At 50.0% G+C, this 12,678-nt stretch overlaps 1 protein-coding gene across 2 annotated transcripts in view; it reads right to left on the bottom strand.

Annotated features, from left to right (window-relative positions):
- Positions 1-11,076, bottom strand: part of NR4A3 (nuclear receptor subfamily 4 group A member 3) — a 29,343-nt gene extending 18,267 nt beyond the window's left edge. The window contains exons 1-5 of one of the 2 annotated variants that reach the window (XM_042048734.1): positions 10,659-11,076; positions 7,994-8,152; positions 4,522-5,408; positions 2,202-2,331; positions 1,070-1,242 (exon numbers count right to left, since the gene is read on the bottom strand). In XM_042048734.1, coding sequence (XP_041904668.1) covers positions 1,070-1,242; positions 2,202-2,331; positions 4,522-5,406 — 1,188 coding nt within the window. In that variant the 5' untranslated portion in view covers positions 5,407-5,408; positions 7,994-8,152; positions 10,659-11,076. Of the gene's footprint in view, positions 1-1,069; positions 1,243-2,201; positions 2,332-4,521; positions 5,424-7,993; positions 8,153-10,658 lie in introns of those variants that run through there. The other variant, XM_042048735.1, reaches the window with a different exon arrangement.
- Between the last annotated feature and the right edge of the window lie 1,602 nt (positions 11,077-12,678).

The raw sequence follows: 12,678 nt of genomic DNA on the forward strand, positions 1-12,678 counted from the left end.
AGCTTAAAGAAAATATGTTACAGCATGTTTTAAATTGCTAAATTATATATGTAAGTATAGTCTAAAATAGCATAATGTAATTTTTATACAATTACAGTAAATATGATTTAGGATTAAATATTACTTAGCAACAAGTGATAAATGGCCAATGGAGTTGTTGTCTGAATACAGTTGCTATTTTTTACAGTCTCAAATTTAGTCATATTTCTTTTAGGGGGAAGAATTTGATCTTTTTTTTCCTTAGTTGTAATTTCTTTCTTATCCTATATCAACCTGCCTAAAAATTGTATTTAACAAGCCATTTCAGTGCTGTATTTTAACAACTACAGAACATTTTTTTTCAGACTTCAGAATGTGGCATGAATATTTAAATCATGACTATGATACATTAAAGAACAAGGTTAAAAAAATATATAATCTTTGGTAAAGCTTTGTTGAGATAATTTTTCAGAATTTTTATTTTAAAAGGCTTGTTTTAAAAATGTGAGTTTTACTGAAGGAATATTCATGCTGGAGTATCCAAAGCCAACCCTGGTCCCACTTAAATAATGGCAAAATTCCTGTGGATTTCAACAGGAATGGTCCTATCCATCCAGTGCCATACTCTGCAACCCTTCTATCTGAATATTAGGGAAGTGCTATTAAATTTTAGCCTTCAGAAAATGGAAGTTAAGATATTGGACATACAAGTACTGCTCCTGGTTAATCAATGACATCATACTTGATTGTGTTTTGGCACAGCCTTTTTGCAAGAAGAATGCTCTATTTATCCGTGCATTTTTCCTTTCACTCAGCCATGGATATACTGCAGAATATTAGATCATTTTGTGATTGAGATCCTCACAATGAATAGTTACTAACACTAATAACTAATAGTTACTAACTACTGAACTTCCTTTCCTCTCATAGTCCACCTATCACAAAAAGACAACGGCTGGCTGGACCAGTTTCTACCCTCATCCAAATTTCACACTTAATTTCATTTTGGCAAACCAGCTGGTAAGGAGAAATGCAGCTTGCAAATCATTTCTGTGAGGAAAGCAAATAGGGAAAGAAAAGTGAGACATACTCTTGAATAGTCCAGCTCCCTGGGCGTGGAGTCGGTTAAAGCTCGAACGAGGGCATTCATCATGCTGATGGGAGGAGAGGGTGGGGAGGGCTGAGAGGGTTCTTGCTGTAAGGGGCTCTTTGGTTTGGAAGGCAGCCGACCTCTTCTCCCTTTCAGGCTGTCGGTACGGACAACTAGGTGAAAAGAATCCCAAGGGAATGAGTTGTGAAGGTACCAGCAAATGATGGGTCAGAATGAACACCCTGCTTTCCTTACAGTGGACAGACCAGCAAAAATAAGAACGTTCTCCAGTTTCAGCACATGCTTCTGATGCCTTTGATTGCAAAGGAACATAAATGGCACCAGAACTGTGTCAGACCTATGACTGTAAGCAGCAATGTAGCTGCTTACTGAGAGCCCAGCTGTGTTCCTTGTGTCCATGCTTTGTTTGCGGCACGTCTGTGTGCCCATGTATGTGTGCCTGTGACACTCCACTGCTGAAAAAAAACCTGAATGTGAAACACGGATTTTTGTGTTTCTACTACCAGTGTCTCTTTTAAATGGCAGAGGCATTCATTCAAAGTAATTTTAGCTTTCTTGAAGCATTTGAAAAAACACGGTCACACTACATAGGTTGTATTATCCATGTCAGTATTTGCAATGGGACTGCTCACACAATATTACTCACATGCTTAAATATTTGCAGAATTGGTACTAATGAGTTGATCCTGTTTCCATTTAAATTAATTGCAAATTTACAATCAGCTTATGGGAATGAAACGAGATCCTATGTCAAAATGCACACAATCCAGTGCAGCCCCCAGTGAGATAACAAGGGGAAGCCAACAGCATTATCGAGCAATGTTCAAAGTTAATAAAGGAGACATTTTGGCCACTGTCAAATTATCCTCTTGTGACCTTGCTGTTCTTGAACTCTGGGGTCTATAGTCTAAATATGATAATAGGGGTGAAAAGCAGAAAATCAATACATTATTACATAAACACACATATTTGGGGGTAAGTTATGAATCTCATCACTGTCAAATTTATTGTAGAGACATCCATGCTGAAATACACACACACACACATACACACACACACATTCATTAAACATAATATTTTAGTTTCCTGGGATAATAGCCAGGGCCCTTACCTTCTTTAACCATGCCGACACTGAGACACTTCTGGAACCGGCAGTATTGGCATCTGTTACGACGTCTCTTGTCCACTGGGCAGTTTTTATTTGCCAGACAAACATATTTTGCATTTTTCTGAACTGTTCTCTGCAAAAATGCAACACAAAAATAGTAAACTGATTGTTTCTTGAGCAACTTAGAACCTGACAAAATGTGTTTTAATTACAACATGAAAAGTGACAGTGCAATTCATATAATTAGATAAAATTAATTTCCTAACACACTAGCCTGCAGGAAAAACAATTTTATTAGTGCTAGCTGCTGACAATGAAAATCATCTAGGATTGTTCTGAAGCAAGTCTCTGGAGACAGGCAACTTTGAATGATAAAATCATATCTGAAATTACCAGGTCATCACATCTACCTTTGGGGATTAGATTATCTCCGCTTTTAATATCCCTTTGGGAACAATTTTCTACTTGGTTCATTCCCTTGATTATTGCTGACCTTATTAAAATAAAATCAAAATTATCTGCAATGTACTTCTCTTGCTATCACTATTGTTAGTCAAATACCACAATAACTGGTTTGGTTAGCCATTAAAATCATCAGGGAGAAAAATAAAAATACCAGAAACCCCTACAAAAGATTTTTGGCTAAATACTCTGGGAAAGTTAACCTGACCTGAGGAAAAAAGACAGAATAATGCCATAGATACGTACATTTAATTAACTCTAAAGTCATGTTGAAAAAAAATAAAACAAAATTAAAATTTGTAGAAAACTGGTAAGCTTTGGAAGAATGTAACAAATATTAGTGCAAAAATGTATCAAGCTGCCATACTTAAAATCAAGGATAGATCAATAAATAATATCCAAAAAGATATTACTAGAAAAGACACCCAGAAGAAATTTATCAACTCAACATTCAATATTAAATCTGTCACTGCAATTAAATTAATGGATAAATTTTATTTCCTAATTTGTGTTTGTTATCAAATAACAGCCTCAATGTACTAAATATAAGAGATATAGCAAATATTGTTCATTGTGATTTGGAGCTGAAAACAGTTTAATTTTGCAGAGTAAGGTACTGTTAAAAATCAAGGATATGCTATTGATTTCCACAGGGGCAGGTTTGGGATAACAAGAGCTGCTATTTCCATGTTATTTGTATACCCTTTTCTAGTTACATTTAAATAACAAATTAGTTTTATAGGAGATGTGTGTGTTACCATGTGATCAAAGGATTATTATTAAGTAACACTGACAGCTCCATCTACAATAAAAAAACATTGCAAGCCCTCCCCCCAAATATTTTGGGATTGTTTTTCTTTCCATTTTATCTTTGAGCAGAACAGGGGCATGACTGCTATCTTAGCAAGAAGAAATAGACCAAATCAACCCCAAATGTTTCAAATCTTAAACTTGCTGCCCAGAACCATCCTACCAAGAGTCTATCCCAAGCTCTTCACTTAAACAAGCTATTTCTGAAATTAATACTGGACTCTGGACCCAGTCTGCTGAAAGGAAATTACAAAGCACCCAAATCTAAGATCAAAAGAGCATATTCAGCTCTTGAAAATATAAGCACAAAGTTTCCACTGAGAAACTGCTGTGTGTAAGTTATTTGTCTTGCTATTCAGCTGCAGAGCTGCCTTCACTGCAGAGCAGGCACCAGGACCCTGTGCAGTGCTTAGTCACTGCTCTGCAGGCAGCTTTCCCCCGGTGAGGACTCCCTGGGCTCCTGAGCTGAAAGTTACAAGGCAGCTACCAAATGCAACTAGAAGTACTTGCGTTTTTCCCATGAGTGAAACCAGTTTCTTCCTGGTGCTGACCACCCTGCATTCCTCCTCACGCTGACCACCCCATGACAACAAACGGCACTGCTGCCACCACCTAAAATATTAAGTGGACTCTACGATTTCAGGGTTTCTTTTTTCGCCTTAAAACAAAACATAATTGGAATGGGTGACTGAGTAAAATCCAGGTTGAATGTACTCCAGGTGCATTTCACTACAGAATAAATGCAGTTTATAGCTTAAACTAGGGTGACCCATGTTTCATTGGGAATGCTGGCAGACCAGAGATGTGGTTTGCCCAGATCACTGCCATGGCCTCCTCTCAGCAGCCACTGGCAGATCCTTTTATCCTACACAGGGCTTTCCTTGACCTTCTTCAAAAACTCTGGATGTCCCTCCCACCCTGGTGGGGGGCCTGAGTTTTAACACACGATGTCCCTGAACCCCCGGGTCAGGACCAGGAGCATGCAGGGACAGAGGGGGTGGGAAGTGAGGTGGGGGCAAGCAGGGAGGGGAGCGAAGCGCAGAGCTCTCACCTTGAAAAAGCCCTTGCAGCCCTCACACGTCCGCACCCCGTAGTGCTGGCAGGCGGCATTATCTCCACAGACAGCGCAGGTGCCTTCCCCAGACGAAGAGCTCCTGCTGGGCGGAGACGGGAGGCCACTGCTGCCGCTCCCGCTGCTCTCGCCCATCAGGCTGGAGGTGGCTGCGTTGAGGCCGAGTGGTGAGAAGGCTAAGGTGGCTGGTCTTTTGGCCAGGTGAAGCCCGTAGGAATGGCCCTCCATGGGAGCCTGGCTGGCGGCGGGCCTGTCCGAGCCCAGGGGCAGGCTCAGGGAGGCAGGGTCGTAGCACATGTGGGCGGCCGCGGACGGCGTGTGCGGAGGCGAGTGCTTGAAGTGGAAGAGAGGGAAGCGCGGAGGCACGGTCTTCATGGGGGTGGCGTCCATCAGGTGGCCGGGAGGCAGGCAGGTCTGCGTGGGCTGCAGCGGGGGCTCATCCCACAGGCCCTGGTGAGCAGGGAAGCCGGGCGTGGTGGGCGTGGAGGGTGGGGATTGCTTGAAGTACATGGAAGTGCTGGGCATCCCCTCATCTGTGGATGGGGGCAGTGAGGGCTGGTATGGGGACAGCCGGGTGTCTTCCATCTTTATGAGGGGCCTCTGGCCAGAGGAGGCAGTTTGCATTTGGTAGAGGCAGGAAGGCTTGAGCTCATAGCTGCCAGAGTAACCCTCCATAAAGGTGCTGAAGCTGGGCAGGGAGGTGGTGGCGGTGGCAGTGATTTCGGTACTGCTCAGGTCCATGGTCAGCTTGGCATAGTCAGGGTTCATGATGTCTGAGCTGTACTCCGAGCCATACGCGTAGGTCTGAGATGCATAATTCGAACCCGGCGGTGAAGGACTATACTGCGCTTGCACACAGGGCATATCTGCAGGGGCAAAGGGGCACGTTAACAACCAGCCCAGTGCACCAGGCCGCGGCCCAGGCCCTCACAAACTTCTTTCCTAGGAGCCTTCCCACGTTTCAGAGCTCATAAGCACCCAACTCCCATTCGGACATTTAAATTAGCCTCAAGCCTTTTCCTTTCAACAAGAAATATTCATCAAGGACCAGCTAAGTATTCGGTATTATGGAGCCTGCTCTCATCTAGTCAAGGGAGAAACTCACATTTATACCAGTGTCAGTGAGAGAAGAATCCATCTCAAGCTGCCCTACATCTGCTGCTTAATATACATAGGTGTCAATGAGAATTAGATAAGCAGAATGAGAACAGTTTATGACTCTAAGTCTGTCTCTGTATGCATGCAATCATGCTGTAAAATTTTCATGAAGGGTAAACGAGATTATCAAACGCATAATATTAAAAATTATATTTATTTTAAAAGAAGCAGCATCTGCAGTACATGTCAGAGGAATTACTCAAATCACAAGGTTTGCTACTCAGGACTTGCAAACACCAATTTTGCTTACCCAATTCCAGACCTTCAAAGAATATTTCTGGTCAGCTAATAATTTAAAGTTGCTGTCTCATTGTTAGTTTTAAGGCTTATGTCTGGTAAAATGTTCTTAAAAAAGTGGAGGGTGCAACATCCCCCTCAATTTGCAAAAATGTAGGATAAAAATTACGTGGTATTTCTGTTTTTATAGGAAAGCAAGGTTGAGGCTAGTAATACAGTTGGTTTTATTCATTAGTCATAAAACTTAATGTGGTTAACTGATAGCTGGGATGGTTGAAGCAACACAGTGCCTGGCTAAAAAGATCTGATTGTTATTTTCTTTTACATTTCCTACTAGTCTGCCATGTAATTTGCTGGTCACAGGAAACAATCAACTGAATTCTGCAATTCATTGAGGTTTGTCTGACTAAACACTGTGAGATTCTAGCCCAATATTTGCAACTCGAACTAAAAGTGTGTAGTGTATTTTGGTTCCACAGCAGAGGAAAAAAATGCTCAATTAGTATAAATTTCCTCATAAAGAGAAAAGTAAATATGGATAAAATGTATATCAAAATTAAGTGCAGTTCATCTCTTCTTAATCATGGTAATTTATATTCCAGAAGCACTTGAGAAATAATTCATGCTAAAAAAAACCCCCCAAAACTGCCTTGAAAATAATGAGGTTTTCCTCATTATTTTAAGAACTCTTTTCATTTACAATTTTAAAATATTCACTCCTGGCATGGAGGAATCCAACTAATTTGTGTTAAATCAACTTTTAATTCTTTCCTGCCCACTTTACAGATAAATATATTTAAACTAAGCACCAAATTTGAATTATCACGCTGTCACAAACCATTCAGATTTTTCTTCTTCTCGAGGAAACATTAAAATCTGAGAAAAAAACAGTACTGCTGTTTCCTGAAATTAAGACCTTCCTGCTCTTAAATCCAAAAGCTTGAAGAAAAAGGCAGGACAACCCTCCCCCAAGCCTTGCCTCCCAATGTTATTCATGTATTTATTCTACTGTTCTCTTTTTTCCTATCAATTTCTGTCCATGCCATTCCACGCACACACATTTCCTGGCAAGTCGTATCACTATCATTTGTTAGTTTAAGTACTGGCTGTTAAAACACAGTGATCAGTGCTTAATCAAATAAAAAGGGAAAGAAATTCTTTCCACACACCTCCACTGGAAACTGACGGAGGAACACAACAGAGTGAGTGGACAGATAATGTCACAAGTGGACATATTGATACACAGCTCTATGAAGGAAAAAGTCTCTTTTGCTAGCTCAGAAAACGAGCAGGAGTTCAAGGGAACAGATCATTATGCCGTTTTTTCTGCATTTTTTTCTGAGCATTAGAGAGTTATGTCACTGAATTCTGTGCAAAGTGGAGTAGAAAAACAGAAGTCTAAAATAACTCTGACCGAAGGACTGAAAAAATATCCCTAACCTAAAGGTCTGGTCTATCCTGGCTCTGTGGGACTCCTCCTACCTCGCCTTTTGCCAGCACACTTGTCTAAGTCTAACCCCTACTTTTCCACTTAGGGCAGCAGTATTATTTCCCCTGCAAAGTAAATAACCTGGGATTCTTTCTTCTTTATCTAACAATATTAAAGCAAGAAAAGAAAAAGCCCCACAGGAGGCACATTGAAGAGCAACCTGTCACCAAAACCCAAATGAATGGGTAAAAGCATCAGGGCAGGGACATCGGGAGCTATTACCATGTTATTTTGCTTTCTTTGCGAGAACTTGAAAGGATGCCCAGTTTAACGCCAGAGAAGCTGGGCTCCTCACAGGGACGCTAGCACCCCCAACCAGCTTCCCCTTAAATCTGTCACATCTTCGGCGAGGGGCTCGCAACCTCGTGTGTGCTCAGGCACGGCATCGCCAAAAGCGCTGCGAAAGGCAGGCGCTGCCCTGATCCTTTTGGGATTTAAACGCCCCGGGACGTCGGGGACCAATGATGCCAAAGGGATTTGGGAAGGGTAGGGGCCGCGGCCGCGGCAGGAGCTCCCGCATTTCCCCCCCACCCCCCCTCCTGCCCTTCTCCCGGAGCGGCAGCTTACCTGGTGGGTATCTTGCGCGCTGAATGGTGGGGCTGGAGGTGCGGACGGAGGCGGCGGCGGGCGGCGGCGGCGGCGGCGGGGTGGGTGCCGGCTGGGACCTCTCTGCGGAGGCGGGCCCGGGGCCTGGCCTGGGCGGGGGGCGCTCTTCCGACCCGGGCTCTGTCCGCCGGAGGCGGGAGACAAGACACGGTCAGGGGCGGCGGTGCCCAGCGAGGCAGAGGGGAGACCCCCGCCTCCCCCCGGCGCGGCGCCTCGGGAGGACGTGGGGGGACCGTCCCCCGCGCTCGCACGGCAACCCCCCGCCTCACCCCGCGGGTGGGAATGGGGAGCCGGCCGGGGAGCGGATTCCTGCCGGCTCCCGCTCCCTCATCACACAAAAGGCAGCGAGCACCGGGCTGGGACAACAGAGCCGCCGGTTTGTTCTCCGAGAGAGGAGCCTGGGGAAGGCAAGAGGAGAACCCCGGGTGGGGTGACTACAACAAGCGGGGCAGCATCCTCGAGCGTCCACTTCCCCGTGAGAACTTTCTCATTTTGGGATGTAGAGACCGGGGAAAAGCAGGCTGGAAGTTTCTACGCAAGGTACCGGCCAGACTTGAGGGGTGTTCTGCCGGCCCAGCTAGCCCTGTGCAGTGTCTCCGGGCCCACCATCGCCGGCGCGGGGGAGGGAGCGCTGCCCAGCCGCCTCCCCCTGACCCTCTGGGCGCTGCCAGCCGGGTTCCGCGGCAGCGCGGGGGATGCGCGGCCGCGCCGGCCCCTGCCCACGGGAGCCGCTCCCCGGCGACTCTTTCTCCCGCTCCTTGCCTTTCTTTTGCCTTCCCCGCGCCCCTCGCCTTCGAACCCCCGCCAGCTCCCGGGATGATAAGTGCCTGTCAGCTCATCCCATTCTCTCCCGATGGTTTTGTTCCCTCACGAGCTCCTGCTAGGCGGTTTCCCGCTCGGCGCGGAGCGCCCTAGGGCTCCTCTCTGCCCCCCCCGAGCCGCCGGTTACCTAGAGACACTCGCTGCGCTTTTAACCACGCAGCACCCCTCCGGGCTGCCGCCGCCCGAGCCAGGAGCGCAGGGCCGTAAGGGCTGTAAATTAGGAGGAAATAACTACCCTTGTCAAAGCTCTTTTCTTCCTCCGTGCACTTTACATTCAGCCCCGAGTGACACCCCTCCCCACCCTGTAATACGAGGAGGAAACCGTGAAATACTCCATTGTGATTGTGACTTCTTCAGGCGAGTTTCGAAACCTTCATTTACCCGGGAGGGACTGCGGAGGGGGAAGCTCCATTCAATTAAAAAGTTTCGTGCTGGATTTCCACCGCCGGTTAGCTGGCGATTTTTTTGGGGGCGGTGGGGGGGGGTGGGGGTGGGAGGGATCGCCCCGAGCCGCACGGTCACTCCAGCAAACGTCCACGAGATCGCGTGAGATTCACCTCCGAAGAAACCGTCTGGTCTGGTTTAGTCCATTGTTTTTTACCGGGGCTTGACTCCAGCATACAGCGGTCTCCACGGAGGAGAGAAAAATAGGGCGAAGAATGTAATCGAGTGAAGCGGCTTGGATAAAAGTTAGCGATTCATTCCCAAACTTTTTTTTTCCTGGAGAAAAAAAATCCTATCCCAAAACACCAATCCCCCTACATAAAACAATGTTTTACGCCCTTTCCCTGGGAAATATCCTCGCAAGGAATCCATCGTATCCAAAAATTGCAGGTTAAGTAACAGCGTTCTTAACTAGCCGCGCTAAGGTGAGCCGCATCTCCGCCCGGGACAGACTATCGCGATAATGCTGCCCCGATAACTGCCCCCCTACATACTATCACAACCCAACGCCCGCGCTTTCTCGCCTCTTTCCAAGACTGAAACTTCTTTCGCAGCTATTAAGGCGAGAAGGCAAAGGCGAGAGGCGCCGCGGGGGCAGGGAGCGGGGCAGCGGCGGCGCTGCCCAGCCTCCCCGCATGGTACCGCCCGTGCCGGGGCACCGCGGCCCCTCGTTACCACTTCTGACCTCCGAAGGGAAAAGTGCACATTTCCGAGGAGCAGATGCCGGGCAGACGTGCCATGCAAACATCCCGTCTCATTTCAATACAATATGTCACATTCCAGCAATTACCTCTTGGGCGAGCTCTTTGGGCTGCCGAGGGGGGCTGCTGTCTCCCAAAGTGAAATGAGCTCAACCTGCCCCGCCGTCCCTATTAGACAGCTGAACTTGTGCAAACAAAACCACCTATTTCCCAAGCGCGGCTAAAGGAAGGAGACAAATTGCTGCCATTCATCACCGGCGCTGTAAACTCCCCGCCGCCGCCGGCAGCATCATTTCCATGACAACAACTAGCAGAAATACCTTAGTACCACCGGCTCCGGCTCCCGCTCCTCTCAACCACAGCCCTCCCGTTTGCGAGGGGCAGCAATGCCCCGCGCACGGCAGGAGTTGCCGAGACGGCAGGGAGGCTCGGAAGCCAAGCGGCAATTGAGCATCCACGGAGAGGATGGGGGAGGAGGGGGGGAAGGTGAGGGAAAAGTTTCAGCGATAGCCCAGCACGGCAGCGCGTCGGCTGAGCCGCATCGCCCGCCGCCGGCATCTCCCCAGCATCTCTCTACCCCGGCGGCGCAACTTTCACGGAGTGGGGACATGCCGCGCTGTCCCTCTCCCTCAGCCGCTCCCGTTCACTCGCATACGTACTCGGTTGCTGTGGAGGTTCCGTCTTTACATCTAGTTTGTAGGTGCCCGCTTCCTTAAAGGCGTATGTAGGCGCTGTCCAGCGGCAGGACCCGAGACACAAAATCCCTCAGACTCCCGGTAGCTGCAGGTCCAGAGGGTGCGTTATCCCGAGGCATGGAAAAGGATTGAAAAAGCCTGAGGAGCCAGGAGCCCGTCCCCGGGCGAAGGGAGGGAGTGAGCAGGCGGTCGGGCGAGGGATGCCGAGCGGCCGCCGCCGCCGCGATGTGCCTTTGTGTGTGTGCGGCGGGAGCCGGGCCGGGACCTGTGCCCGCGTCCCGGTGCGAGTGCCCCGGGGTGCGCGTGTGCCTGCGCCGGAGAGAGGGGACGGAGGCGCCTCTCTGCGCTGCTCTCCCGCTCCCTCTCTCTGAACGTCATTTATGTGAGAGGAGCCCTAGCGGCCTCTCCATAGAGCGGCTGGAATGCGAAACGTCAATAGTGACGCCATGGGAGCCTGACGCTACTGAGGGGGGGGGGCCGCCGGGGTGGGGGCGCCGCGCTCCCGCCGCACCGCGCCGAGCCGTGCACAGCCGCGCACAGCCGCGCACAGCCGAGAGGTGCGGAGCGGTGCAGAGCCCCGGCAGAGCCGTGCTGAGCCGGCGGCAGCGGGACAGCACGGCCGGCCGGCCGCCTTGGGGCCGCCTGCCCGCGACAGCCTGGCCAGTCGTTCCCAAGTCTGATAATAATAATAATTATTATTAAGATACTGATAATAACAAAATTAATATATCTTTACTGAAGCGGCTCAAATTAAAAGAGCTTTGCGTGGTTACTTAGTGGAACTTTCAGGATGAATTAATAAAGGTTTCTTTCACTTTTTTATTTTTCACTTTTTTAAACGTTTCTTCTTTTTGCTTTTAATTTTTTTCCCTATTCTTTTCTCTTCTCCCATTTTTTCTCTTTTTTTTGTTTCTTTTCTTCTTTTTTCCTTTTTTTCCCCCCTTTTTTTCACCCTCTTTTTCTTTTCTTTCGAAACTTTCCAGTGCGCAGGAGCAAGGAGCAGGTTACGGGAGGTGCCGCTCACAGAGCGGGCACTATTGCGAGCGGCCCTGAGAAGCGTTCCGGCTGCCGCCTGCTTGTGACTGCCCGTGTCCGTGTGTCTTTCGGTGTCCGTGTGTCTGCCTGTGTCCGTGTGTCTGCCTGGGGCACCGGGCTGGCGGCGGACGACTCCTCCGCTGTGTCCGCCGGCAGCAGCCGCCCGCCGCCATGCCCGGTGCCGTGTTTACATCCACCGCCGGCAGCCGTGATGTTCGCGACTGTCACCGCAGCCGTGACAGCCGGTGCTGCGCTTGTGCTTCGCACAGAGAGGCTCCGCCAAGCGAGTTCTCCCGACGGACGGGACCCGGGAACGGGCGAGGCGCCTACCGCCCCGAGGAGGGACGGGCGGCAGCGGCGGCACTTTTCGCTTTGCCTCTCGCTCCACCATCCCGCCGCCGGCACCGCCGCGGGGCGCGCTCCCTCCCCGGGAAGCAAAGCCAGGGCTGGCGCAGGGCTCGGCGGACGCCGCGGACCGGCGGCGCGGCGGCCACGTCCGAGCCCGGGATCCCCTTTCCGAGGCGGTGCGCGCCGTCTTTCCGCGGGCGCCGGGGCGTCCCTCGCTCCCTCCTCCCTCCCTCCGAGGCCGCGGCCAGACCCCGCTCCCCCCGCGGGGGAACCCGCCGGGCTCCCCGCGCGGCCACGCTTCCACTCCGGACGCCGCCGGCCCCCGGCGGGGGCCAGCCCGCGCCCCCACGTCACCGCCCTCGTGCCGCCGCCGCGGCCAATCCACGCACAGGACGCGGCGGGCCCCGTTCCGAGGGGCGGGGCGCGGCGGGGCTGACGCACGGCGGCCGCGTCATTGACGCAAGCGGCGTTGCTAAATTTAGCCCCGCCGGGGCCCGCGCGGGGCGCTCGGGATCGCGCGCGAGGGAGGGGGCGGGGCCGGAGCCCATTGAGCGGCGGCGGCGGCGGGCGGGCGCGCAGGGCTATTTTTGGGACACCCCCC

Source organism: Corvus kubaryi, unplaced genomic scaffold (genome assembly GCF_017639235.1).
Source record: "Corvus kubaryi isolate FWS band 111438036 unplaced genomic scaffold, C.kubaryi_AGA036_p1.0 68, whole genome shotgun sequence".
NCBI classification, from domain to species: domain Eukaryota; kingdom Metazoa; phylum Chordata; class Aves; order Passeriformes; family Corvidae; genus Corvus; species Corvus kubaryi.